The sequence below is a fragment of the Plectropomus leopardus genome, chromosome 16 (assembly GCF_026936395.1).
Source record: "Plectropomus leopardus strain MGB_pleo_1.0 chromosome 16, ASM2693639v1, whole genome shotgun sequence".
Taxonomy (NCBI): Eukaryota; Metazoa; Chordata; class Actinopteri; order Perciformes; family Serranidae; genus Plectropomus; species Plectropomus leopardus.
The window spans coordinates 19576768-19602488 of NC_142191.1; the positions used below are offsets into that span (position 1 = coordinate 19576768).

General features: G+C 39.6%; 1 protein-coding gene across 2 annotated transcripts in view; it reads left to right on the plus strand.

Moving 5' to 3' along the window:
* Positions 1-25721, plus strand: part of lama2 (laminin, alpha 2) — a 246784-nt gene that overhangs the window by 71267 nt on the left and 149796 nt on the right. For both annotated transcript variants that reach the window (XM_088089255.1, XM_088089256.1), the window contains exons 8-14: positions 3649-3766; positions 7621-7799; positions 7887-7986; positions 8767-8824; positions 11092-11194; positions 11405-11545; positions 15959-16123. In XM_088089255.1, coding sequence (XP_087945381.1) covers positions 3649-3766; positions 7621-7799; positions 7887-7986; positions 8767-8824; positions 11092-11194; positions 11405-11545; positions 15959-16123 — 864 coding nt within the window. The remainder of the gene's footprint in view (positions 1-3648; positions 3767-7620; positions 7800-7886; positions 7987-8766; positions 8825-11091; positions 11195-11404; positions 11546-15958; positions 16124-25721) is intronic.

Sequence of the window (25721 nt, forward strand, 5' to 3'; positions counted from 1 at the left end):
TGTGTACATGTGTGTGTGTACCAGTCTGCAGGGGACACAGGTGACACAGAGAAGCGTTGTCTCCCGTGTCACTTCAAACAGTCGAGTGTTTGATACCAGACACCTGATCTTTCTCTTTCACTCTCGCTCACGACACACACACACACACATACACACACACACGCGCACACACAGAGTCTTATGTCCTTTATATGTCCTGAGGCTGAACCACGAGGAATAACTCAGATGTGACACTGGTGCCTGGTCCCTTGGTGATGATGTCATTGACAATAAGTGATGTCACTGATGTATGAAGAGCTCCAGTTTCTTCTTTTCTCTTCTCTGTCTTTCTGATCTCTAACGGCTAAATTAAAGGTATACTATACAGGATTGTCGGTTATTGTTTGTGAAAGCAATCACCAGCAAAATTGAAAGTCAACCCCAGATTCACTCTCATTTGGCATTCACTATGTTTGTGTTTTTATGCCTGGCAATACTGCTGGCCGGAGGCATTATGTTTTCAGGTTGTTTGTACTTATGTACGTCCCATTCTCTTGGATCTGATATCTCAAGAATGCCTTGAGGGAATTTCTTCAAATTTAGCACAGATGTCCATTTGGACTCAGCAATGAAGTGATTAGAATTTGGTGGTCTCAAGTCAAACGTCAAGGTCAGTGTGACCTCACAATACACGTTTTTGGCCATAACTCAAGAACTGATTTGCTGATTATGCCAAAGTTCCATAAAATTATGCAATAATGACATAGAATATCCAAAAGGTCAAAGGCTAACTTCACTGTGACATCATACTGTTCTGCAAAAACATTTTTCTGGCCATTATTCAGCATCATAACTCAGGAAGAGGAGACATTTGGTCAGATACTGAATTGGTGGCACTAATCGTGGGTGTCTGTGTTGACTGTATAAATATTCTGTGCTTGCTGTGGGGGGATTCTAGTTTCACACTCTTCTAGTGGATCATAAGTGATGATTGAGAAGGTTTACTTCTGTAAGAGTCAATTCATTTTTTTGAAAGTCCTACATAGTATATCTTAAAAGAAATATTTAAAAGTGACTGAAAAAAGCAAACCAGTAGTACATTTTTTCTGTACAAAAACTCATTTTCCAAAGCACATCATTGCTAAAATATTTAAAGCTGAATTTACAAACATTTTTAGTACGATAAGAAAATCCAGAATTGCTTTTAATACATCACATTGAACATTTCTTCTATTTTAATTGTGTCAAATTTATGTCCATGTTTAAAGGTAATGACTAAAAAAAAGTTTTTTGTGGTTTGGTGTGATTACATGCTCAAACATCCAGGATTTGGTTATGACATAAACACATGACCTCACTAGACCCTCTGAGTCAATCTCAAGCTACTTTGAAGACTCCTCTCACCATAGAGATGTGTCCTAAAATTAACAGCTATGTGGAAAATGGTTTAAAAAATCTTTAAAATAAACAGTTTGCAAATATATGTGTGGTTCAAATGTAAGTCATCAGTGGGTGTATATAGTATATGGTCCAGCAGAATGTGGCTTCTTTAAAAGTATTTCTGCTTGGGTAGTATGTAATCAGTCCTATATAATCTGTCAGGCCTAAATGTGAATTTTGTGGAGATTTTTTGTTGTCCTCTGTTTGCAGAAGACATTAAGCTCCTCTACTTTGATACAAGTTCATCCATCCATGCAGTAAAGTCCTGGGCAGGCTTTCAGATAGCAGAAAAGGTGGAGACCTGCGAGATGATTTGTTGATGATCGTCTACAGAACATTTGTTCAGATGCATGCTCAGTACAAAGGCAGCCTGAAGCCAGAGCTGTAGCGCTGTGTCTCAGATAAAAGGGGCAGATTCACTAGTGCCAGCAAATCCAGACTTGGCTCTCGCTGTGCTATTGTACTGCTTTCCTCTTAGTTAAATCTGGCACCCTCTTCACATCAACCAATTTACAGAAAGTCCTAAATTGAATTACTGAACCTCGAAGTTGGCAAATTTCCTGCTACATTCTGCTTTGACTGTGTTTAGTTTTGAATTTATTTCTCTCCTGGGAGAGTAATAGTGAACCCATTTGCTACCGGCTGACAATCTGGAAAGTGAACCCACTTCTTTTTGCCGTCGGCTCTCCTGTGAATAAGTTGTTGTTTGATAGGCTTTCAATAGGTCATGGATATTGGTAATTACCTGCTTGCAGCCCTCCGTTTTCACATCCATGTGAATGATGTGACGCCACATGGCGTGACACAGAGGAGACAATCTACTCAACCACTCAGCACAACAACAACCTTTTAATTGATGGCATTGAAGATGTAAAGTCATACAGCTAAAAATCGTACAACATGTATATATATATATATATATATATATATATATATATATATATATATATATATATATATATATATATATATATATATATATATATATATATATATATATAAATAACGTATATACATGAGCTTTTGTTTTATACTTTAGACATTATCCATTAGTTTAAAGGAGACCTTTTATGATTTTTTTAATTCTCTGGCATATATATGTTATGTTATTTGATATTAAACAACCACAGTTTAAAAAAAAAAAAAATAGCGGAACATATTTAAAGTCCCTCTGAGCAAAAAACAAGGACTTCAGACCTTGATGCAAATCACTTACACTGTTACATTTAGCTACATGCCGAAGTCAGTGAAATATGTAACCTTGGTTGCTGTTGTTGTCAATTCCCCCAAATTTCAGATCATGTTCCTGCTGGAACATGTCCTCTTGAGTTTCAAAGCTTTTATGTGTGATTTAATTCAAGGTAAATAGTCCCACTATAGTCTGATACAGTCATTCCCAAACTGCAGTGACGATGCAGAGATATGTAAGATCTGGAAATGCTGACCATTCACGGGACACTGGGCTTTTTCATGAGTGGGCATAAAGAGACAGGCACGGAAACAGAACGTTTGAGACAGAAGTTGAATATGGGTGTTCAGGCAGATAGGATGTGGAAAATAAAGTGTTATTTAAACATTAAAGCAAACATTCTCAAGAAGAAACTCAAAATACACGAATTAATCTGAAAACGAGCATAATAGGCCCCCTTTAGAGTTCTCATCTGCAGGTAAGTAACTCAGGGAGTGATTATTACCACTCTGACATCTGTGGTAGGTGTAGTTACACATGCAAAAGACCACAAACCCTTGAACAGGAAAAGATAAATTAAGAACAAACTTGGTGATAGGGTACTCTTGAAAAACAGAGAGCTGCAGTACATTTATTATGTCAGAAAGTATCCTGCAAAGTAAAACTGAGTTGGTTGGTAACCTCAACTTTCTTTCCTGATCCAGGAAACTGGCATGTGGTTAAGAATGCAGAATTAGAATGAATTAATGTCAGGCCAAGGCCAAGACATTTTGAAATTTAGATGTTTTTCCTTCACCAGATACTTGACAGATTGTGGCTACACTGGAATTCAAAATAGGAGAAGATGACTCAGATTGTTACCATGTTTAGCCCTCTCATTGAATTCAGCCTCCACCTACAGTAGCAGACGTCTGCCTATTTAAACACAGTTACTCATGTCTGTTTAATTAACAAATCTGTGAAACTTATTTTCATGTTTTTTGTGTGTGAATCTGTGTGTGTGTGTGTGTGTGTGTGTGTGTGTGTGTGTGTGTGAGAAGAAATTTAGCTGTGAATGTGAACACAACACATGCGGGGAGAGCTGTGATCGTTGTTGCCCTGGTTACCATCAGCAGCCCTGGATGGCAGGAACCTTCCTCACTCGACACGTCTGCGAGCGTAAGAGAAACACAACGACACTTAAATTACACACAGCTACCCACAATTCCTTCTTACACAGAAATCAACAGTCACTTTCTTTTTTGTAACTTTCTCTTCTAGGAAATGCTCTTCCAGAGTTCTCATGGTACTGTAGGTGTTCATGGCTGAAAGCAGTTAAAAGTTCTTGCTAGTACTATTACCCCATCCTTCATCGCTTTGTCTTGTACACTTGCGACTTCATGCTTCCCTGAACACGAGGATACGATTTTTTAACACCTTTATGGAGCAGAAAGAAATCACAAACTTGACATTATGTATGGCATGGGATTTATCGAAACGGTGTAAATGCCACCGAAAAATTTGTGAATGTTGACAAAACGTTAAAAAAATAGCAATTTGTTTTGATTTACATTAGAAGAAAAATCATTCATTGACAATAACTGAACAGTTCACAATATCTGTCTCTGAATTTTGTGTGCACATCATAAAATTTTTGACTTTTATTTACTTTTTTCCCCCAAACTGCACCAGTTTACAGGAGCTTCTCTCACTCTCACTCAATCAAATATGAGAGTTAAAAAAATACTTCAGGTTACTGAAGAGGTTACTATTAATCTAACCAGTTTGTTTTCCTAAAGGGAAACAGGTGCAACAAACCACAAATGTACATACATTCATCAGAGAAGAATCAGAGAAAACAATATTCTGTACTTTGTATGTGGGCCTGTTATAGATTTATATATATTATCTATAACTTTGCGTATATTTATCTGTTTAATTATACAAAAATATCTATGAATCAGTATTTGTTTACAAGAATATAAAGGTGTGTGTCCACTATCCTGCTATGAATGGCGTCATGCCTGCCTGCCTGCCTCTCACTGTGCATGGCGCAAGAGGATAGGAGACTTCTGGCGGAAAAGCTGATTACGTTGAAAAGCATGCTCAGAATAAATTGAGTCTCCCTGTTGGTCTGATTAAGTTGCTAAATTTGTCGCTTTTCACCCTTTAGACATAAGTAACCGAGAACGTCTGAAAGCCACTAATGAGGGGGCGTGACAAAGCATCAGTGTTTGACAACTGGGGAACAAGAATGGGTTGATCTATGGGGGTTTTGGCAACCAGCTGCGGTCCCCTTTTCCTGGTGTTGCATACCAGCACTGAATTTTTTAAGTGGTATGGAATACTGAACCGTACCAGCCTACTTTCAACCCTGTAGGCGTCTACTGTTTATTTTAATGCGGCATATGTACCCGCAGAGTACATGTCAAGTGGTAATATGTCTGTAGTTTTACTACAGCACACCAGCAGTTAATATGAACACAGGCTTCACTGAACTGAACTGTGAAGGGGCTCAATTAAAGTTATATTCTTGCCATTAAAAGTCACCTTTGCATCCATTAACCTTCATCAGCTATGTAGCAGCAGATTGATAAGGTAAGGGCTTCCACCTGTCACCATAAAACTAGGGTTATAACATGTAATCTTCATTTTATTTCACACAGGCTACACCATCTAACAGGTTCTGTGATAACTGCCTCTTCTGCCTTGACCTTGACACAACAAGGCTGAGGTGACAAAACCTTAAAAGGTCTTGACTGGCACAACAGTAAAGGAATCAACCGTGACAGATTCAGCCCATTCAGGAACAGAGTGTCTGAGCGCTGAACAACCAATACTTACAGAAGGTTAAGTTGGGAACGCAGCAGCATCATGCAGCGTGGTTCAGAATGATTGTAAAAAGTGATCAATTGTAGGGGATGGATAACTCCTATCTGAAATTGGGAGGGCCTTAGAGTCCAGAAAGCGGCTTAGCGCAGCACAGGGGGAAGCCCAGCAGCACAGCATAGCTTTACAGGTCAGCAATGCCAAGTCTGAGATCAGACCTGGAGACGAGCCCTGAAATGTTCTGGAGATAAAAGTGGTCTTTACTCAGATTTCCACCACTATTATCCCCCAAACAGTACTGTGAACACTGTCATTGTACTGTGACTTTCCAGAGAAGTAAAATCCTTTCTCATAGTATTATAAACCACATCAAATGCTTTGTTTTGGCAACTTATAGGCCTTCACATTAAAGATGAGGACATGGCCAGAATTGTAGTTTAAAACATTAAAAAAAATTATGAAATGAAATAATGAAATGTGCATTCTAACCAGCTAGCCCGTTGTGCCTCTCATGTAATAGCCTACCACTCATACCACAATAGGCGATTGTGAGTCACTGTAGCGTCCAGTTTTCCCTTAATCAGACATGAGAGGACAAAGAAGGCAAGTCTTGCATAAGCTTTTGTTGTTTTGAGTTATCTGTAATCACTCCTGATATGACGTTAAGTGATCTTTTTATATCCTCAACTTCCTCCGCTGTACTTGGTAATGCCGTCTTTGGTCCCATCTTGCTTATTTAATGCAATTTGTATATGGCCAACCAAAAAGTATCTACAGAAAGTACAAAGTTTGCAGTTGCTACCTGTGTAAACACAGCCAGGGGGCATGCACAGCCAAGTTAAGATCAGTGCTCACAATCCAGGCAACATCAAGAATGCATCCCAGTTTGGACAATCTGACGTGTAAAATCCACAAAACTGGTGTATCACTGGTAACATAAAGTTCAACGATCTCTTTACATCCTTGACTTCCACTTGCATGATTGACAATATGAAAATCCAAGGTTCCATGAAAATGGTGGCCTCGTCAGGTCGGTATACCGCAAATTTAAGATGGCCAGGCTAAGCTAGCTTGCAGGCTCACTGTCTGTCGCTCTTTCAAGTCCATGCACTTAAATCATTGTCTTAATCATGTGTAGGGCCTGATAATCCAAGGTATGAAACCCAAAATCTGTTGTTGTTTTTTTGTTTTTAGGCAAAGAATGTCAAGAGTCCAAGAGACACGCACATCACAGACACTGCAACTAATTAAAACACAAACTGACTGAAAAACATTCTGAATTGAGTATATATAAGAGGTTGTTTTTTTACCACAGTGATTTATTTAATCTTCGATGACAGATTGTAATACAGAAAAGAAGTGAATACATGACAGCAGAAATCATATGAGCAAAAAACAGACCCTATTGAAAGTAAAAATAGCCCCAACAGACACGTATAAGAAAGGTAGAAAGCAGCCTTGCATGTAGGCATGCTCGTTGTACAGGAAGGCACTCAGAGTTAGCAGAGCTTGAATAGGTTGCACAGATCAGCGGGTACACAACTATTAAATAAGGTTTTGATGTGGCTTTTTTCTTGCTATCAGCTGATGCCACACATGCACATTACGGTTTTGTTTTGACCAGCTCATAAAGTTTAAGTAGTTTGGTCAAATTTTACATATTCGTGTCCTGCTGTTAGGTAGGTAGTGATTTGGCGGTAAAACGCTGCGCCCCATTAGTTAGGTGCATGTAGCCAAGCCTTACATATTGCACCTTTAATGGATCTACTACTCAAACCGGGCCATCCGAGATCGCATCCTTGTGATCCTTGTTTTGCACACCTTCGAAATCATGTCTTCAGTCACACTGCAGAACAACTCTTAGCTTTTACTTGTGAATTTAAATTCTTAAGCTAAGTGAGCAGGAAACAGGGCTGAGGATCCCCACTCACTACCACGCTGTGGGAAATGTTGAGCTCAAGCTAAGACCCACTTTTTCTCTCTGGACCCTGGAGATAACACACTGCTCTTGGTCAGTAAACCTTAGGGTGCTGTCTTCCAAACAAGGTTTTGATGTTTTTCTAAACTCTGCTGTGTAAGGAGGTAAATGGATTAAAAAAGTGGTCCTCTTTGCTTCATGCTCAGTGTGGTTAGAGAAGACGGGGGCAACAATCCTATCAAACACACGGCACTACAGCACCAACTTTTTCTTTCTGTGTTTTCAGAGTGTAACTGCCACGGTAAGGCGGAGGAGTGCTACTTTAATCAAACAGTGGCAGACCTGTCACTCAGCCTGAACATCCAAGGTCAACGCAGGGGGGGCGGAGTCTGTATCGGTTGCCGTGACAACACAGCTGGAATCAATTGTCAGTCATGTGTTGCTGGATTCTACAGACCTGAAGGGGTACGTTACATCTGCACCTGTGCTTTATTTAAAATTCATTTTTATGTTGTGAATGTGTAGAAATGATTGTTTTCCTCATGTGGCCAGGTGAGCGCTGAGGAGGAGAACCCCTGTGTCCAATGCTCATGTGACTCACATGGTTCTATCAGCCAATCGTGTGTCGCAGATCCAAGCCAGGCTACGCTCAGTATGCAAATATACTTTCTTTTGTCTGTCCTTATGTGTGTCAGTCATATTCTTCTGGATAGTGCTCATGCTGTAATCCCTCAAAACCTGAGCCAATTGGCTTGATTTCTGTAAAACAAAATATGTAAATAAGGCAACTAGTAACTTAACAAGAAATAACCCCAAAATTAGCAAGAAATTACTAAACATTTTCTGGAGAAAAGGAAAAAAGATAAACAAAGAAATGGCCTGGGAAAAAAAGGTACTAAAAATTTAAATTAAATTAATAAATGAATAAATAGTACATATATTCCCTTGCTATTGCTTTTTTTTTTTACCTAGTGTTTAGCAGAAATCAAACCAATTTGCTCAGGTTTCAGAATATTTAATTGCTTGCGAAAAGTGTTGCAATGCAGTACAAGAAAACTGATGTCAATCCAGGTTTCAAAGGATTAAATAGTAGTCACACATACAGAGGTTTTCAATTCATTTTTAAACTGGTTCTTGAGTAACTCCAACATTTCATCGATTCAGTCCTGCTTGATTTCCTTTGGGGTTGGGGTTAGTCAAGTTCATCTGTGTGCACAGAAGCCTCTGTTATTGAAAACTGTCTTTGACAGAACTCAACATCTATTTATATTAGAGTTAATTTTACTCCTCTTTGTACTTTTACAGTTTTTATGTCATGAAAGTGGAGCTATTTTAGGCGATGCCACTTCAAAGGGATACCCATTCTGTTTCACTCACACTGCTGTTTTTTTAAATGTGTGTGTGCATGACATTGTGTGTGTTTGATTGACAGATCAGCCAGCAGGGTCGTGCCTGTGTAAGGAGGGTTTTGGGGGTCTACGGTGTGACAGGTGAGAGACACGCATACGCACACGTAAACACACTTAGAAAAAGAGACAGACACATTGTGACAGGTGAGCAGAACCTTTCAGCTGTTGTCTGGTCCAATTAGTGCTTGGAAATTACCAAAAAGTTTCCATTAAGATCTTTGATATTTATTATCTCAGACAAGATGTAAAGAAGTCACCAGATCAATGGACAAGATATGAATTCCTGTTTAACTGTTTTATTTTCTATTCTGATTTGTTTTTCTTTGACTTCAGCTTGAATGATTTCTTCAATAACATGTTTCATAGACTTAAATCTATCACAGCACGGCCTGACATCATCAAGGGAAGTCTTGTTTTTTCCAAACTTGAGATCAAAGTCACATCCTGTAAATCCAAATAAAAACAAACAACAAGAAAAGCTCTCTGTCTGACCTGCAAATATGTCAACAAGATCCTTCATCATAATTTGTTAATCACTTGCTCTGTTATCATTATCTGTTATTGCTGTAATTGCTTAATTGTATTATCTTTTTTCCCACCGCAACTTCCCTGAGGGTCTCATTCAGGTTTAATGTAATCTAATCTAATCTGAAAGCTGATAGAACTTTTCCCCAAAACTTTTTTAATGACCTGCCCTTAGATCAGGCCAGCAGCAAAAGCACTGTCTTTAAAGTCATTTCGTAAAATGCCCTTTAATAGACTTGGCTTCAGCTCACTTTCCCACTTTAGCTGGGGTAGGCAGAAATTTGGAAATGGCAAAAAAAAAAAAAAAACCCTGGTAGAATTAGAAAATACACCCTCCACCTGCAGCTCGCCCCACTTTGTCCTAAGCCCCTCCCACCAGATGACCATGAATATATGCACATGCTTCATGCAGTTTCTCATATAATGATTTATTTAATTTTTTCATTGTAGAGTTACACACAACTCATTTGCTCAGCCTCTCCTTGCCTCTCTCTCTTATTATTAGATAACAAATGAGACAAAAATAAACACGCTAACATCAGCCACCCAACTGTCTCTCCGTCTCTCTTTGTGGACTGCTTCTCAGGGAGGAGAGCAGGCAGGAGCTCGGGAGACAGACTTTCACTCTGTGGCTCTAGCGGCTCCAATTCTGCCAGTGCAAACCACCCAGCATGTCACAGCAGGCTGGTGGCCAGTGGCAGCCCTGGGTCTAACCTGTGCAATGGCAGCAACAGAAAGTTTCAGATTCAGAAAACTTTACTTTCTGTCGTGACAGAAAATCATCTTAGACGTGGCCCAACATACAGTGCAAAACAAACTCGGACAATCAACATACAGCAAATGTTCCGAAAAACAGAATAAATACATAATACAAATAATTTAGACAGAATGAAAAGTACAACTGCTGTGTTCAAAGTGGCACATTGGCATAGTGTTTATGTAGATGAACGGATCATTATCTTTTATTTAATATATTGATGGCAGTGAGAATTAATGGAAGATTGCTGATCTGAAGGGAGAGTCGGGCTTTCCTGTTCGCTGGAGCTGAGGTTTGCGCTTGCTGGATTCAGGTTGCTTTGGCAGCTGATTTGGGGTCCATCTCCTCAGCTGCTGCCTGCTCTCCTCTTGGCAAGGTGGTCTTGGCCATAAAGCTGAACTTAGAGCTGCAGCGGTGAGCCTTTAGCTCCAGTTAGCAGACAGCTAAACTATTAGTAACATTTTTGCTCCATCTTTCAAACACTTTGTTGATGTTGACATGTATTTTGTCTTAATTATTGTCAGATTCTCTTTTAGACTCTTATAGGTAAATCTGAAGTTGTTGCCAATGCTAGAGTAGCAACTTCATCTGCAGGACTCTTCGAACTGGGCTTTAAGTGAAGGGACGTGCATGCACATCTGCATTTGTAGAGCAGCCATTAGGAACACCCTCTCTCACAAATCAGCTGTAATGGCCAAATTGTCCAGTCACTGCCTAGATTTTGTAAAGCCTGAACACAGAGCCAGGCAAGTGCAGAAATATGCTCAGAGTTTATTATGGGATTTTTCCCCAGGACACCAAAATTTAACTGCCTACCCCAGCTTTGTCTAAGGAATGTCTTTTCTACCTGTATATCTCCTCTGTGATTGTACATACATGCATGTTAGCTGTGGTGAAAGGTCAGCTGCAAACTGAAGGTTCAGTATCTGACTCAGACACTGTTTAACCAGGATGGATGCAGCAGTTGTTAGGAGAATTGACCCTGTGACCTTGTGGTGACAAGAAGGCCCCTTTTATACTCGTCACCTTCATCATTATTATTGTTATTAAACTCATTTGTCTCCAGGTGCGCTGTCGGTTATATGGGCTACCCAACCTGCCAGCGCTGTAACTGCACTGTGGAAGGAAGCACCAACGATGACCCGTGTGTAACACCCTGCGTGTGCAAGGTACACACACTCACTCACTTTTAATGTGCACAAATAAGTACTGCACGCTAACCTTTCTAGCCCTGTCATCATTATCTTCACCACATTAACACTGCAATAACATGCTTTGTGCTCATAATGTCAGTGTGAGGGCAGCCCATAAACTTTGCCTCATCTTTCTTCTCCCTCTCTCTCTCTCTCTCTCTCTCTTTCTGTCCTTCTCTCCTGCAGGAAAACGTGGAGGGAGAAAACTGCGATCGCTGTAAACTAGGATTCTACAACCTTCAAAGGGACAACCGACGTGGCTGCGAAAAGTGCTCCTGTATGGGCGTTTCCAGTCAGTGCTCTGCCTCCACATGGACCTATCAGAATGTATGTACACACACACACACACACACACACACTCACACACACACACACATACACACATTACCAATCAGGATGTATCTTTAGCTGGGTTACACCTTAGTCTTCAAAGTGAAGATGAACGCCATGACAGCTTCCGAAAAATGAAGCCAAAATATCTTGATCACCCCCTGGTGTATCGATGCATGCCCACCATATGCAACTGCGCGTGACCAGAAATCTGCTCCCATTCATTTTGTATTGAAAGCGACTGATTCCCTGCACAAAGCATGCTGGGATACCTGCGATGCAGACCAAGCTGGCAGAGCGAGTAGAGGGAGTGACAATTTCAAAAATTCAAATTGTGCTCACATTAACACAGCCACTCAAGCTGCAGCTCCAGTGACTTTTTTTCAAAGAGCTCTGTGTAAATCCAGGAAATACTAAAGTGAAACTTTCTCTGGTAGATAAAAGGGCGGGAGATTGTGGATAGATACAAGTGATCAGCTGGACAGAGCGGACACAAATGAAGAAGAATTGGTTGCGTATAGTGGACATGCACTGTAAGGCTGCTGTATAGATCATAAACCCCACCCCCTTCATGTTAGCAGATGGGACATTGGCCAAACTAAAAACATCAAAGTACATGTGCAACGGTTTATGTCAACAGATCTGTTCAGCCATAGTGACCATTGTTGCTTCTGTTTTCAACAAAGTAATTCCTCTTTTAATCTAAACAAACAAACTTTTCCCGCAAGAAGTTTGATTTGCATCACTCCCTGTCGGTCACACAAATGCCAGTCAGCTGTTTAGTTCTGTTATTTTGTCTTTACCCACTTAGCTATTATATCCAAATTGTCAAAGAAGGCAAACAGCATTAACTTCTGTAATCACTGTAAAAAGTCACATCCAAAATTTTACATTGGCCCATCCAAATAAGAAATCCAGGCACTGTGCCTGCCAGAGTTTATGTAGATGACACAAATTGCAGTGTACACTTTTTGTGATGTGCTTACCCTTATGGCCCTGAAAACATTTAAAACAAACAACTAGGAGCTAAAAAATTATTTCAACAGAATGATTGTGGTTAGCAGATCTGCCTGCGAGGGCGAAGACGGGCTGAATATTTGTGTCAAGCTCAACTGCGGTGAACTTTTACATATTAATTTTTTCGATGAAATTGTAAATGTGCGAATTTCTACTTAAAGACTTCTCACTCACGTTGACATGAATGTTGAGATCTAAAGTTTATTTTTGACCTTGGAAATGTTTATTTGACAAAGCACCACAATGTCTTGAAGTAGCTTACTGGATCCCTCAATAGTATCACTTGATCTTTCTTAGTCAGTTACAATTTCTGAAGCACAAAGCTGACCCTTAGAAGCTGCACAGAATTTGGTTTACCAAGCACAATACACATTTACAATACACATTTTTTTATCCGCTTCTGTCATTTTTATAATTTTCCGTTCTATGCATAAAGGGAAGAGAATCACTTCACTGATTACCCAAAAGAAATTTCTCAGATGACAGGAAAACTGCTCTTCCACACTACTGAACTAGTTTGATAAATGTCCTTCAGGCACAGAACACATCTTACACAAGGTGCAAATATATTAAATTAATCAGTATCAGAGTTTTTGGAGTAGCAAATGTTAAATGCGTCTGGAATTTAATAAAATCGAGTCACTTGTTGAATCAATGTGCAGTACTGAGGAGCAGTGGGGTATTAAGTGTCAAATCAAAGACAAATTTCTAGCAAATGTACATTTAAGAGAGTGCATGTGGATGGAGTACAGTGGAGGTAAGAGAAAAGGAGAGGAGTGGAAATGAGGAGAAAAAGAGGAGCGGGGACAAGACTGAAAAGACGAAGGGTGGAGACAAGACAAGAGGCAAGAAGGAGGAGAGAGGTGAAAAGAGGAAAACAGTTTTTGACTGACAGGCGGGTTGGGAGGGGAGGGGTGAGGAGAGGCTGACAGGATGACAGCTCTGATTTAGACACCGATAGCGTGTGAGTGCGTGTGTTTGTGTGTGCGTGTGTGTTAGTGTGTGTGTGTGTGTGTGTGTGTGTGTGTGTGTGTGTGTGTGTGTGTGTGTGTGTGTGTGTGTTCAAAAGGGGAAGCCAAGGTCAGGTTAATTGCAACGACAGATGTGTGTCTGGCTGTCTTTCTTTCATACACACACACACACACAGACGCGCGCACACACACACACACACACACACACAATCCTCAAGGAGTTGAGAAAGAAGAAAAAACTCTGTCGAGGGGTCAGTCCTTAGACTCCCTGGCTTTGACATATGTATATATGTACTGTAGTTTTACTTTTTGTTGATATAACCCCTGTGTTCGATTGAGTAGGACCTCAAAATATCCTAAAATGTAGTATTTTAAGAATGCTTACGGTATGTTGTCACTGACAAAACAAAATACTGTCATAGATGTAAATATTTGTAATATTTGTCATCAGTTCATTTTTATTTGTGTAGCTTCAGAATAAGGTGGATTTAAGTGCAGGTTTATAGAATCTGATTACATAACTACCTGACACTTTGCTTTTGAAGCTACAGTTGGTAACTTTTATAAAAAATAACTTTTGTCATGTTTGCTGAAACTGTCAGTAGATCCACACAGTAGAACATGAGACAGATAATCTGAAACAACAACATGTTCCTCCTCCTGGCACTGCTTCTTATCGCAAGTTCTCGAATCCAACACAGCTGAAGGAAAATAACACCAAGAGTTGAAGGTTGACAAGTTTGTAACACAGCTGTCAACCACGTCAATCGCTCTGTGAACTGCGGTCACACTGTCGAACTAGGCATCACTGATAAAAGATCAATCAAAATTCTATTACCGCATTTGCCTGTTTCTCACCTCAGTTTTTTTCAGAAATGTATTTGAGTGTACTGTTTAGTTGTACAATGAGAAGGTTGGTTGGGAGATGCTGAGTTTTGGCTCGATTGTTTTCAACATGGCAGCTGCGTTAGAGACTCCTCAGCTCTGACTGGTTCTTCATTTACGTGCGGTAATGCCATTAGAAGCAATCCGAGAATTATTGATTATTTAGGATTTTTTTTTTCACATCATCTGTCTTATGTACTATTGTCAGGATATAGTGACAGTTTTAGGAAATTTGAAAAAAAAAGTTAATTATAAACCAACTACAGCTTTTATTCTGAATCAAACATTAGACCAGAGCCCAACCAGTTGGATTCATAATGTTAAAGGAGAACTTTGCCATTTTTAAAAAAATCCTAAATGTTATTCCTCTGGTCTAAGCCCTTATACGTGATGACATCACAAGCTTGAGACTTACCTCTCTTGTCTCTGGCTTTGAGAGAAAGTTGCTTGTGTTTACAAATATTTATTGAACCTTCCTAGGCCATAAAAATCACATACTGGAATTATGAATTTAGGTGTTATGAATATCTGTTAAAACTAGTTTATGAGTATATCAGTAAGCTGAACTTTATCCATGTGCTGGAGAGCCATTAGTCTGTTCTACCTCAGCAGACAGTCAAGCCTGTTTAAGTTTTTTTGAGGATGTCTTTGCTCATATGAGCAGAGGTCCGAAGGCGAGAAGGTGATTTTTGACACATGAAGTTCAAAAGCCAAGAGATGTCAAGTTGAGTTATAGAACAGGAGGAATAAAGATAGTGGAAGGGCACATCTCCCGAAAAACAGCCATACTGTTATTACACAGCAGGCAGCGTTAAAGCATGACCACCAGCTGGGCATCATGAGTAAAGCTTGTCAGATTATAAAGTCCATCCGGTTGAACATGACTGTTGACTGGCTTTAACATGTTTGCGGTCACATGTGAGTGACCTGCTGACAATAAGCACACATTATGGTCTGGGTAACAATTCTTTTCCCACACTGTCCAATTACTCACAAAAAACTTTATTAAGTGAACAACATTTTCGTCATCAGACCCACATCAGGTCTAATGAATTCAAAGGAAACGTTGTTGACTTCATAAGGTGTTTTTGCAAGTAATCAGATAGTGTGCGGGAATTCTCTCATTTTCGCATTTTATGGATGTTTTCCTCCTATACACCTGTCCAAAAAATTTTTTAAAGCTGTGTATGAGCCTCCACATTCCAGTTTTCAGGGATAATAATTCATTTAAATCTTTAAGTAAGCCTGAGTCAGTTTTGGTCAAAATTCTCTGAATGTACTTTTTCAAATGACACTGAAATCATTTCAAACATTTATGTAAATTGTTCTTCCGATTGCTGTATTTGTAGTGAAAATGAGGGGCACGTTACACTTTGCTGCAACACAAAAAGAGTCCAATCTTGCCCAAACCTCTTCACAGAATAATCTGAGCTTTATGTAATTTTATGATATTACAATTAACAATTTCTGGATGTTGAATTTTTAACAGCTGCACACACAGGTTATCTTTAACTTTTTCTTTAATCGTGTTTTGTAGGAGACGACTCTCACAGGCTGGCACCTGCTTGGAGAAACAGGAGGAAGAGTGTGGTCCGTTCACAGACAGACACCTCCATATCTCAGCGTCCGACACTCAGACGTTGTAAACGATCTTGGCTCTGCCTACTACTGGAACGCACCTGGACTATACCTTGGAAACAAGGTTAGATACAGACACACATTTGTATTTATTAATGTATGTTTTTATACACTCTGCAATCAAAATCCCAACCTCATTTTCTCCAGATCAGAAAATGGATATGGGCAAATATTTGCTGTCAGACAATAATGCTTTCCTGTTTACAGAAATGGTTAGCACCAAGCAAGCCGTTCCTTCCTTACCAAACTTTCAGTGGTTATTAGCTGTTGTACTGTACTCGACAGCTCCCATGTGTTAATGTTAGTAATTGTGCGAGTTCAAGGCTCAGTAATCAAGGATGGATTCTTATTTTACTGGGCTAATTTTACTCTCACAGTTTTTTTCATGTGTAGCATTTTCTACAGTTGATACCCACGCTGACAACTAGAGAATATGAGGACACACGGCATATTACATTAACCTCTCAATTATTTGTGCCTGTGATTTTGTCTGTGCTTCGTGAAGAAATGACAAGCACTTACAGTATTTCTTTTGAGTTTAAAAAAATACATGCAAAAAAATCTGTTTAATGTTAAGTGCTTCAAGAAAATGCTGTCGGTGCACTGGATAAAAATACTCTAAATGCAGGATGTTAAGTACGATATTAGACAATATTAGAAAGATTGTCTAACAGTCACAAAATGCTGCTTCAAAAATAACCATAGAGCTGAATAATAACAGCTCTCCGATGGTCTCAGAAACAATAATCTTCTCAGACATAAAATGCTTTCAGAGACTTTGTGCTGTATTATACCAGACTGGTCAAGCAAATGCATGCGCTGCTCAGCCACAGCCGTAGTTGCTGGGCATGCACGTGAACGTGCATCACTGTGACCAGGTGTAGTTGAGACTAGGCTTAAATTTGATTAGTGCAACTGACCTGAAGTCCATTCGAAAGACTGGTCTTAACTAAGAGCAACTTAGCTGTTAAACCCAGTTGTAGTTAAGATCAGTGGGTGCAACCGGCTCCTGGTCACTATTTTTTAATAAAGTCCTGACCTTACCTTGCCTCTGTGTGCCCATACATATCCCAAACACAGCAAAATAAGAGGGAAATTAGAAAATCCAGGCAGAGGGCAGAGTTTCTGCAGAAAAATACACCACCATGCACTTCTAGAGGGTCATAAGTGATCATTTAGAGGGATTACTTTATTGCCTATACATTGTTTTTTTTTTCCTGGCATAGTATACCTTAAAGAGCTGCAGAAATGGTGAGAGAGGAAAGTTTTTCTATTATTTAGAGTGCGTTGCATGGACAGTCAAACCAGTCAGGGTCACAATAATAACTCAGTTGTGCATTCTTATTTTTTGTTGTTCCAACCTGAATACACAAAGGTGCAATCTAATGTGTGATCTGGCTGTCTGAGTACTTTCAGGTTCACAGAAAAAAAATAATCTGAGCAGATGTAAATGTTTGTAGCATAATTAAATACAGTATCTGTATAAGTGAAAGGTGCACACACATATATTGTGTACATAGGTTGTATTTTTTATTTTAGTTTCATCTAACTTGTTTCCATATTTTTATCCTTATTTATCACTCAATCACTTTTTTACTTTTTTCTGTTGCCTCTAACTCTTGCTACTGTAACCAGTGAACTTCTCTAGTGTGGGATTATAAAGTCTTAGCTTAGTTTATCTTATCTAAAGAAAATTAAAAAAAAAAAAAAACCCAAAAAAACCCCACTATCAGTCAAATTCATCTTTAACTTTGTGTATTGTGCATTTTGTCTCTTTTTTGCCAGATGAATTAAACTCAAAATACAAGTTTATGTAGGTGGAGAGAATCTGTAGCCACAACTCTATAAAAGCACACAAAAGGAGCAATTACACTTGAGGGATAGTGAAAAACAACCAGATGGCGTTCAGTCAGGGAGACAAAGTGAGAACGGAAAGAAATGGAAATGATTTAAGAGGTGCTGGTATTGTCATGTGTGTATCATTAACATGATATCAGTGTTTTGATAACAAAATTCAAGAACATTGTCAGTACGGCAGCATTTTTAATCCCAAATGTTAAAAATATCTTAAAAGACACTGGAGGTGTAATTATATAATCAACCATGTGTGTTTTCAAACAATTATTTTGAAACTTTCAGAAATTGCAAAAAACTAGTCTTGCTTGATCTACATAATACAATTTAGTTTCTTGAGCAACATAATAATCAGGTGCAAATAGCTGCATTATTATTATTTTTTTTTAATAAATCAAGCATGATGTTTTTTTATCAGTCACCACGAACTGACTGTTGACATCATAACATTAACAGCCTTCACTGTTTCACAGTCTAATGACTATAGTGACAGGCAGACATGAAAAAGCTGACATGCAGCTACATCATTAGGACAGGCTTGAATTTATAAACAGATCCAGTTTATAACCTAAAAGTATATCCCCTGGATGTAAGTCTGGTGAGAAAGTATCCTGCTGGGATGTTCACCTCCCTCCCAGCCCCGCTCCTCTGTATCTGCGCCCGCTAATGTCGACTGTTTGAATTTGCGCTGCGGTTTTCTGTGGCTGCGATTAGACTTTATCACTCCAGCTGGCAAATAGCTGCAGTCCATGTTTCTGAAGTCGAGTTGTTGCCCAACTACAACAACAGTCTGACTGTGATGTTTGTCTGGGTGTCATGGCTTAGAGGAATATACCACAGAATTTCATTACTTTGCACCCTGCAGGCCTAGCTTGTCATCTCACTTCTTTGTCTGATCCTCTATCCCTCCCTCCCTCTAACCATCCCTCCATCCCCGCTTCTTTTCATTGGTCTGCTTCTCTGACTCTCACTCCATCTCTCCAGGACTCCCATTTTTCACCTCCCTGTTCCTAAATCATCTCCCTCCACTTCCCCCAAGCTTTCTTCGGTCTCTCTTTCTGTATCTCTCTCGCTCGCTTTGTGTCTCTCAGGGTAAACAGTGTTTCGCCTGTTGAACTCGATAATCAACTGTTTTTCTCTTAGCGCTCACACACGCACACACACACACACACACACACACACAAACAGAAACACATATTCAAACACAGAGCTTGCACACACAGAGACTCTCACACACTCCCAGGCCTATATAAGTCAGATAATGATGTGTTTTGGAGGCATTAGGGACAGCAGAGCAGAACCGAATGCCTCCAAACATGGGAAACAAACAAATTACCACTGTGTGCGTGTGTGTGTGTGTGTGTATGCATGCGCGCGCGTGTGTGTGTTTGTGTAATAGCTAGGAGCAGTGTGCGAGTACTGTATGAAAAAGCGATTCTTTGCTTCAATCTCTGATCATGTTAGAGAGATAGATGTTATGTGACTTGACTATGTGACTCTCTCTCACATACACACACACACACACACACACACACACTGTGGTCTGTCATGTTAGCGTGTATCATTGGAAGTAACAGGCTGTGTGTGTAATGACAAGCTAGCAGTGGATGTATAAGAGTATAACTGTGTGTGATAACATTCTTAATTCTCATGCATGACCTCCTGTATCATTAATGCCAAAAGATGCTCATTGGCCCTTTAGTGCACTCTGTGGATGCTCATTGGTCCAGAAGCATCTTCCACTGATGCTCATTGGGTATTTTATCGCCTGTGTAGGTCCAGGGACTGCTCATTTATAAGAATAGCCATTACTATCATTAAAGCGTGCTCTGTTTAAAATAATATTTCTGCAATGTTCCCAGTTTATTTGGCAGTGGAGTGTAGATAAATGGGGTTTAGCCTGAAGAGCCAAATATAAACTCATAATGTTGCAAGTATGGGAGTGTAGTATTATTTTAATGAGGTGCTATGCATGTTTAAGACTTGTACTTTTTAACACTGCTTCAGACTTTCATTTAAGCAGCTCTAGTCAATGTTTTATGTTTACCTTGACTATGTTTCAATGAACTCTCATATTCCAAACATGACTATGAGTCCTTTAAACAGCATATTCCAATTTAGTATTCAGAGTTAGGCTTTATTCCAAATGTAGCTTTTTCTGATTATGATTTGGACAATTCTGATATAATTTGGGTTTTTGGAGCATGCTTTTGACACCTTTTGGCATCTTGTCTGTTTACATTTGGCTCTGTGCATTGCCATGACAACACTGTCCACAAGCCAACTCACCAACAGTGTTGAAGGCTGGGGGGTAGAGATGTCCAAAAGAAAAGTCCACACTTCTGTTTTGAAGGAGAAACACACCTCCTTTTAACCCTTATGAAAGAACTGGGTATCAACAGGATATGTGCAGATATTGCAACATTGACCTTTTCAAGATGGGGGTTGAGGGAATGACTGAGGGAGGCTGAGTTTACGGTGTTGAACAAGTCCGACACTGATGAAAAAACTTTGAAAAAATCCTATTTTGATGCAAAGAAACAAAATGGCACAATTGGCCCCAGCCGTGCCTCTTTTCCTTCCTTATTGTAAAGTTCAGAACAAAAGACCACTCAGCGCGTTTATTTCAAAACAGGGGTGTGAAAGAAAGACCAGCATGACACAGTTTGCAGAGAAACTCTGTCTAACTTGTATTATTATCTGCAATGTTTTGGTAACTAAATCTTCATCAGTTTTCCCAGGTCTAGTTTCCCAGACGTCACAATGTATTGATTTCTTTTGCAGGTTAAACAGTGTGCAGTAGTTTGTCTGAAAATGATGTAGTAATTTTAAAGCAACATTCGCTCCAAACTCTTATCAGTTTAAGTTTCATTGATAGTGAACATTAGTGTCTAATTGTCGTAAAAGTGTATAGAGCTACTATATACAGGAAGAGTCTGAGAAAATTTGCAGTATTTTTTAACTTTGGAAAATTTACGAGCAGTACATTAGTCAGAAGTTAAGGTGTTAAATTTGTAAAGGAAATATCAGCTATCAGCGACTTTGTCAGCATTCAATAGCAGTCAAATCCTAACCTCCTTGTATCTTGTACCTAGATTTACTTACAGATTTGCAGCTAGAAAAAAATGCTCAAAAACAAGAAATGCTCATCATTTGGAGAAAAAAAGAGTGACAGATAGAGAGAGAGAGAGTTCTGGGAGGTTTAAGCAGGAAGATATAGGGGGTGATGGATGAACATGGAAACAGGAGACGCATCCTTTGCAGACAGCTGATGAAATAACACTCAGAATATGTTGAAACTTGACAGACGCACACAAACACACAGCTCAGCTTGTGTTACATTTCATCCTAACTCCTTCTCCAACTCTGCTGCTACCTTCTACAACTTTCTTGAACCATTTCTCTTATCTGCCTTGTCTTCTATATTGTCCTGTGAAGAAGAAGTAATACAAAGTAATAATCCTTTAAGAGGAAAAGCCTGCTACTGGAGCAAACCTCAGGTGGAAAAGTGTTTAGAAAAATGCTCCAGTTTCACCTTGGTTATAGAGGTTGACACCTAAAAGTTGTGATGAATGAAACCTGTCTCAAAAGAGTTTCTGTAAAATATTTCTGTGGAAAGAAATTTTCCCTCTTTCTACCAAATACACAAGAGGAACATCAGCTTTTACCGAGCAGCTGAGCTGTGACTTATGAGAGAGAAAAATGTGTGTAGAGGAGTTTGTGTATCATGCCACTCCTAATCTGGTCTTGATTGCATGAGATGGATTTCCCCTCCCATTTTCTCACTTTCTTCTCTCACTCGTCTTTTTTTCACTTACATGGCTGAAAAAGTGCCTTTACATCAATCACAGTGGATTTGTTCCAGTTTTCATCAAGCAAATAATTTGGTGTCACACACATTTGTATTCCTGGAAAGTGTGTGCACAAGCTCCACACAGCAATCCTGCGGCTCGTAAAAAGAAAAAATCATTACACCTGGTTTTCAATTACAGTAATACAACATAAATGGTCATTGCAGTCCTGATTCACTGTGTTTATTGTAACAACACAGTTAATGTCAAAAAATAAAATACCGTGTAGTGCATGTGCCTTGATATTAAGATGATGATGTTAAGATTTTTCATGTAAACATTACTGCTTTCTAGCATGAAATAGCATACATGTTGCTAATAGCTCTTAATTACTTTTCAAAGTGTGAGGTAATCACATAATAGCATAGTTTAGAAAATACAGTTTTGTGCCATAAAGCTTCCACTCAGCTGTGAAGCAATTAATATAATTTCCTGACGAATCTAATCTGCTTTAGGAGTGGAGGCTAAAAGAGGCTAAAGGTGTTGTGTTTTCACAGGGATATCAGTTTTGGCTGAATTTGCTTTTGTTAGCCACACACCATTAACTGGTTATTAATCTGTCAATTTTTAAGAAAAAAAAGAAGCAACATAATATGTCAAATGCAAGAGGCCTATCCTTTGGGCCTGGTTCACTACTGACTCAATGAGCTTTAACGCCACATCCCAAAGTCCTACCCATTTAAAGGTGGTGAAATTTTTCATGATTTTTCATGCATTTTGTTTTATTTTCTGTATGCTTTGCTGACAGACAGCCATCATGCCGTGTTGAAAACAAAGTGCCCTCTGCCTGTTAGGGTTGCAGTGGTATGAAACTTTCACGGTACGATAACTGTCTCAGAAAATTGCTAGGGCTGTATCGGACTCAGAATTATACCAGTTGAATCAGATTTGGCTGTTTGATATGAATATTTGCCGATTTGTTTTGTTTTTCATATAAAGTTTTAAAGTTTCACGGGCTCAGCCAGCGGGACATTCAGTGTGACAGCGGCATTCATGTATATAGCTGAGGGCACTGTTGACCTATCGCAAATGTACAACATTTTTTGCAAACACTAGATTTCAACAATCGTCAATATCCTATTAACTTGCTTTGAGCTGTAAATTCACCACTTCTTCCCCTTATGCGGTCTCTCTCTCTCTCTCTCTCTCCCTCCCTCTGTGTACTTAACAATGCTAAACACTGTTTGTGGCTCCAAATGAATTTGCTCACTCACTCTCCTGGAGGGAGACCTAAGGATGGGCACAGTGTTCCCATATCAATGCCATCCCGCCACCATGGTTTGGGATAAGCGTTACCAGCGGTAATCGTTGAATGAGAAGTGACTCCCACCTGACCTGGGGGATGTGCAATGTGCAGTACAGTAAATTAAAATGTAGCAAAATTATCCTACAGACAGACGTACTGGCTAGTCAAATATATACTCAGCAGGTAACCACTTAACGATTAACGCTGACATCCCTAGTTTACAATCCCAGAATCAGCATGGATCTATGATGCCAAGTCTGATCGCAGCCTCAGAGGTGGGCTGGCACGTGGTCATTCTGTCAGAATAAAGGGTGTCATTTTGCCAGTGTTTGTTACTTCATGTCTGATGCACAGCAAGATGCTGGAGTTGACTTTCAAGAGTCAGCGAGCCGTGGGAGTGCAGAGCAATAATTGATCGTCTCTAAGAGGCTTGAAGCAAATGAGCGAGCTGCTCTTAGTCATTGTCCTGGATGAGATGTGCGCACAGAGTTACAGTGCATCTAACCTTCTCTCCTCTGCCACCGGCAGTGATAATTATCATGTCATAGTCCTGAACACAGCCAACTCAAAATTCAACAATCTTGCGTCCTTCTTTTCTTTGTTTTTTGAAAGTGCCAGAGACATATACAAATTTCTGTGCTCTTTGTACTGCAGCACGGAAGGAATGGAAGGAAACCTCCGTTATCTAAACCATATGTACAAAAAAATTCAGACTATAGCCTGGGCCTGTTGTTTTACCTAGTCGTAATTAAATCGTCTTGACCCAAACCTCAACCTAAGTCCATAACGGAGAATAAATCCATGTGCATACATATGTGCATACTGTACATGCACACTTGTGTACATGTGTATGAGCTTAATCAAGAACATCATCAGCCCTTGCCAACACCTTCCCCTTAAGCCAGTACAGAGAAAATACCTCATCAAGTGACCACCTGTAATTCAAAACCTTCATCTGAGTACAAACCTCATGCAGAGCACCTCAAACGACCAGCTGACAACTGATCCGCCTCATTCCTATCTGCCAGCACCCACTCAGGGTTCATACCCCCTAAATGACCCCTAACCAAACACTCTGCAAACAACAAAAGGCCCAGGCTTCATCTGGAGGCGTTGTGTCCAGAGAAAGTAAGCTTCCTCTTCAGCGTGCAAGCAGAACAGTCTCACAGCTGCCAAAACATTCTCCCAGTCCATGAAAACTGGAGACATACCAAATAAATGAACAACCAACCACCTAAAAACCACCACGTAAGAAAAGAAGTTTCACTTCAGACCATGTATCTGCTGTAGTTGTCATTTCTGCTCAAATGACAGTTAAAAGTTAAGAGGGCCTTGTGTCCCAGAAACATAATCAGACTGGGATGATTGTATCATCTGTTTTACAAAACTTCAGAAACTTAAGAGGTGTCTCTCAAAAGCATTTTAATTTAGAATACTCTTAAAAATAGTCAAAGTAGGAGGCTTAAATGAGGCAAAAAGCATCTTTAGAAGCTCAAGAACCTGCGTGAAGATCCCATAAGTGTTTTATTTAAAATGTTTTACATTTTTCACTTTTTGTTGTTTGTTTCTTTTTTAAGTCTATGTTTTTATTATGAACACTAATGTTCTTTGTTAAGTGATATTTGAAGTAAAATGAGAGAAAATCTTTCAATTGATCATTTTAAAGAAATTGGGCCCAGGACTATCATTATAAGACCTTGGTGGGTAAACACATCTAAACAAACACCCCCACCATCCTGGGAACTTTCACATTGCATTACATTATTGATCATTGCCATCTCCAACTTATTTCAAAGAGCGTTCTCTGATGCCATGGGTAGCAAATAACCCCATGGACACAGTACACAACATAAATTAGGGCAATAAGTTTTACCTTAAATGACGGAATCCATCTTTGGGAAAAATTGATTTGGTGTGTTGGGTTTTTTTTTGTTTGGCCCAGGTCCCATTAACTAACATGGAGGGAACAGGCTTTATGAGCTGTAATGCAGCCAGACACCAGGGGGCGATCAGCGTGTTTTGGCTTCACATTCGGGCAGCTGTCATGACGTCCATCTAGTATATACACAGTTGTGGACTTTCAAGATCTTAACCTTACATAACCTGACATTCTTCTTTGTTCTCTTCATAATTATTTCAGTCGTAAGAGGTCACTACCTAAGAATAAATGTAAACAGCCTTTTCTTGTCCTGGTAATTGCCTTCTGAACCTAGAAATAGGTGTAGCACACCCGCGTCCATGATGCTTATAGCCATTTATAACAATCATTTAATTGCAGAATAACAGACAAACCAGCTAGTATCCCTTTACACCAGGAATAAATTTGAAAGCCTCAAGGATATAGCACCCCTCTCACACTAACAGGCATAATGCAACAAAATTATTCTGCACAGAAGCTTTCCTTGAAGACATAAAACTAAACAAGGCAGTGTTCGGACATGCCCCAGTGCTAATAGCGAAGACTGGACTTTTGGTTTTGCTGCTTTTAGACAAGGACTTTCTCTGCTCTGCGCCAACATACACACACATACACACACACGCAGAAGGTCAGTTTGGTTTTATGTTGTTCAGCACACCACCATCTATTGGTCCATCTGGAGCCAATCTGACCCTACTGCTAGACACAACAACAGTGTGTCCGTGTGTGCATCTGTGTGTGTAACCGGTAGATAAACAGAGTGAAAAGTCCCGATTCCAATTGCATACAACCA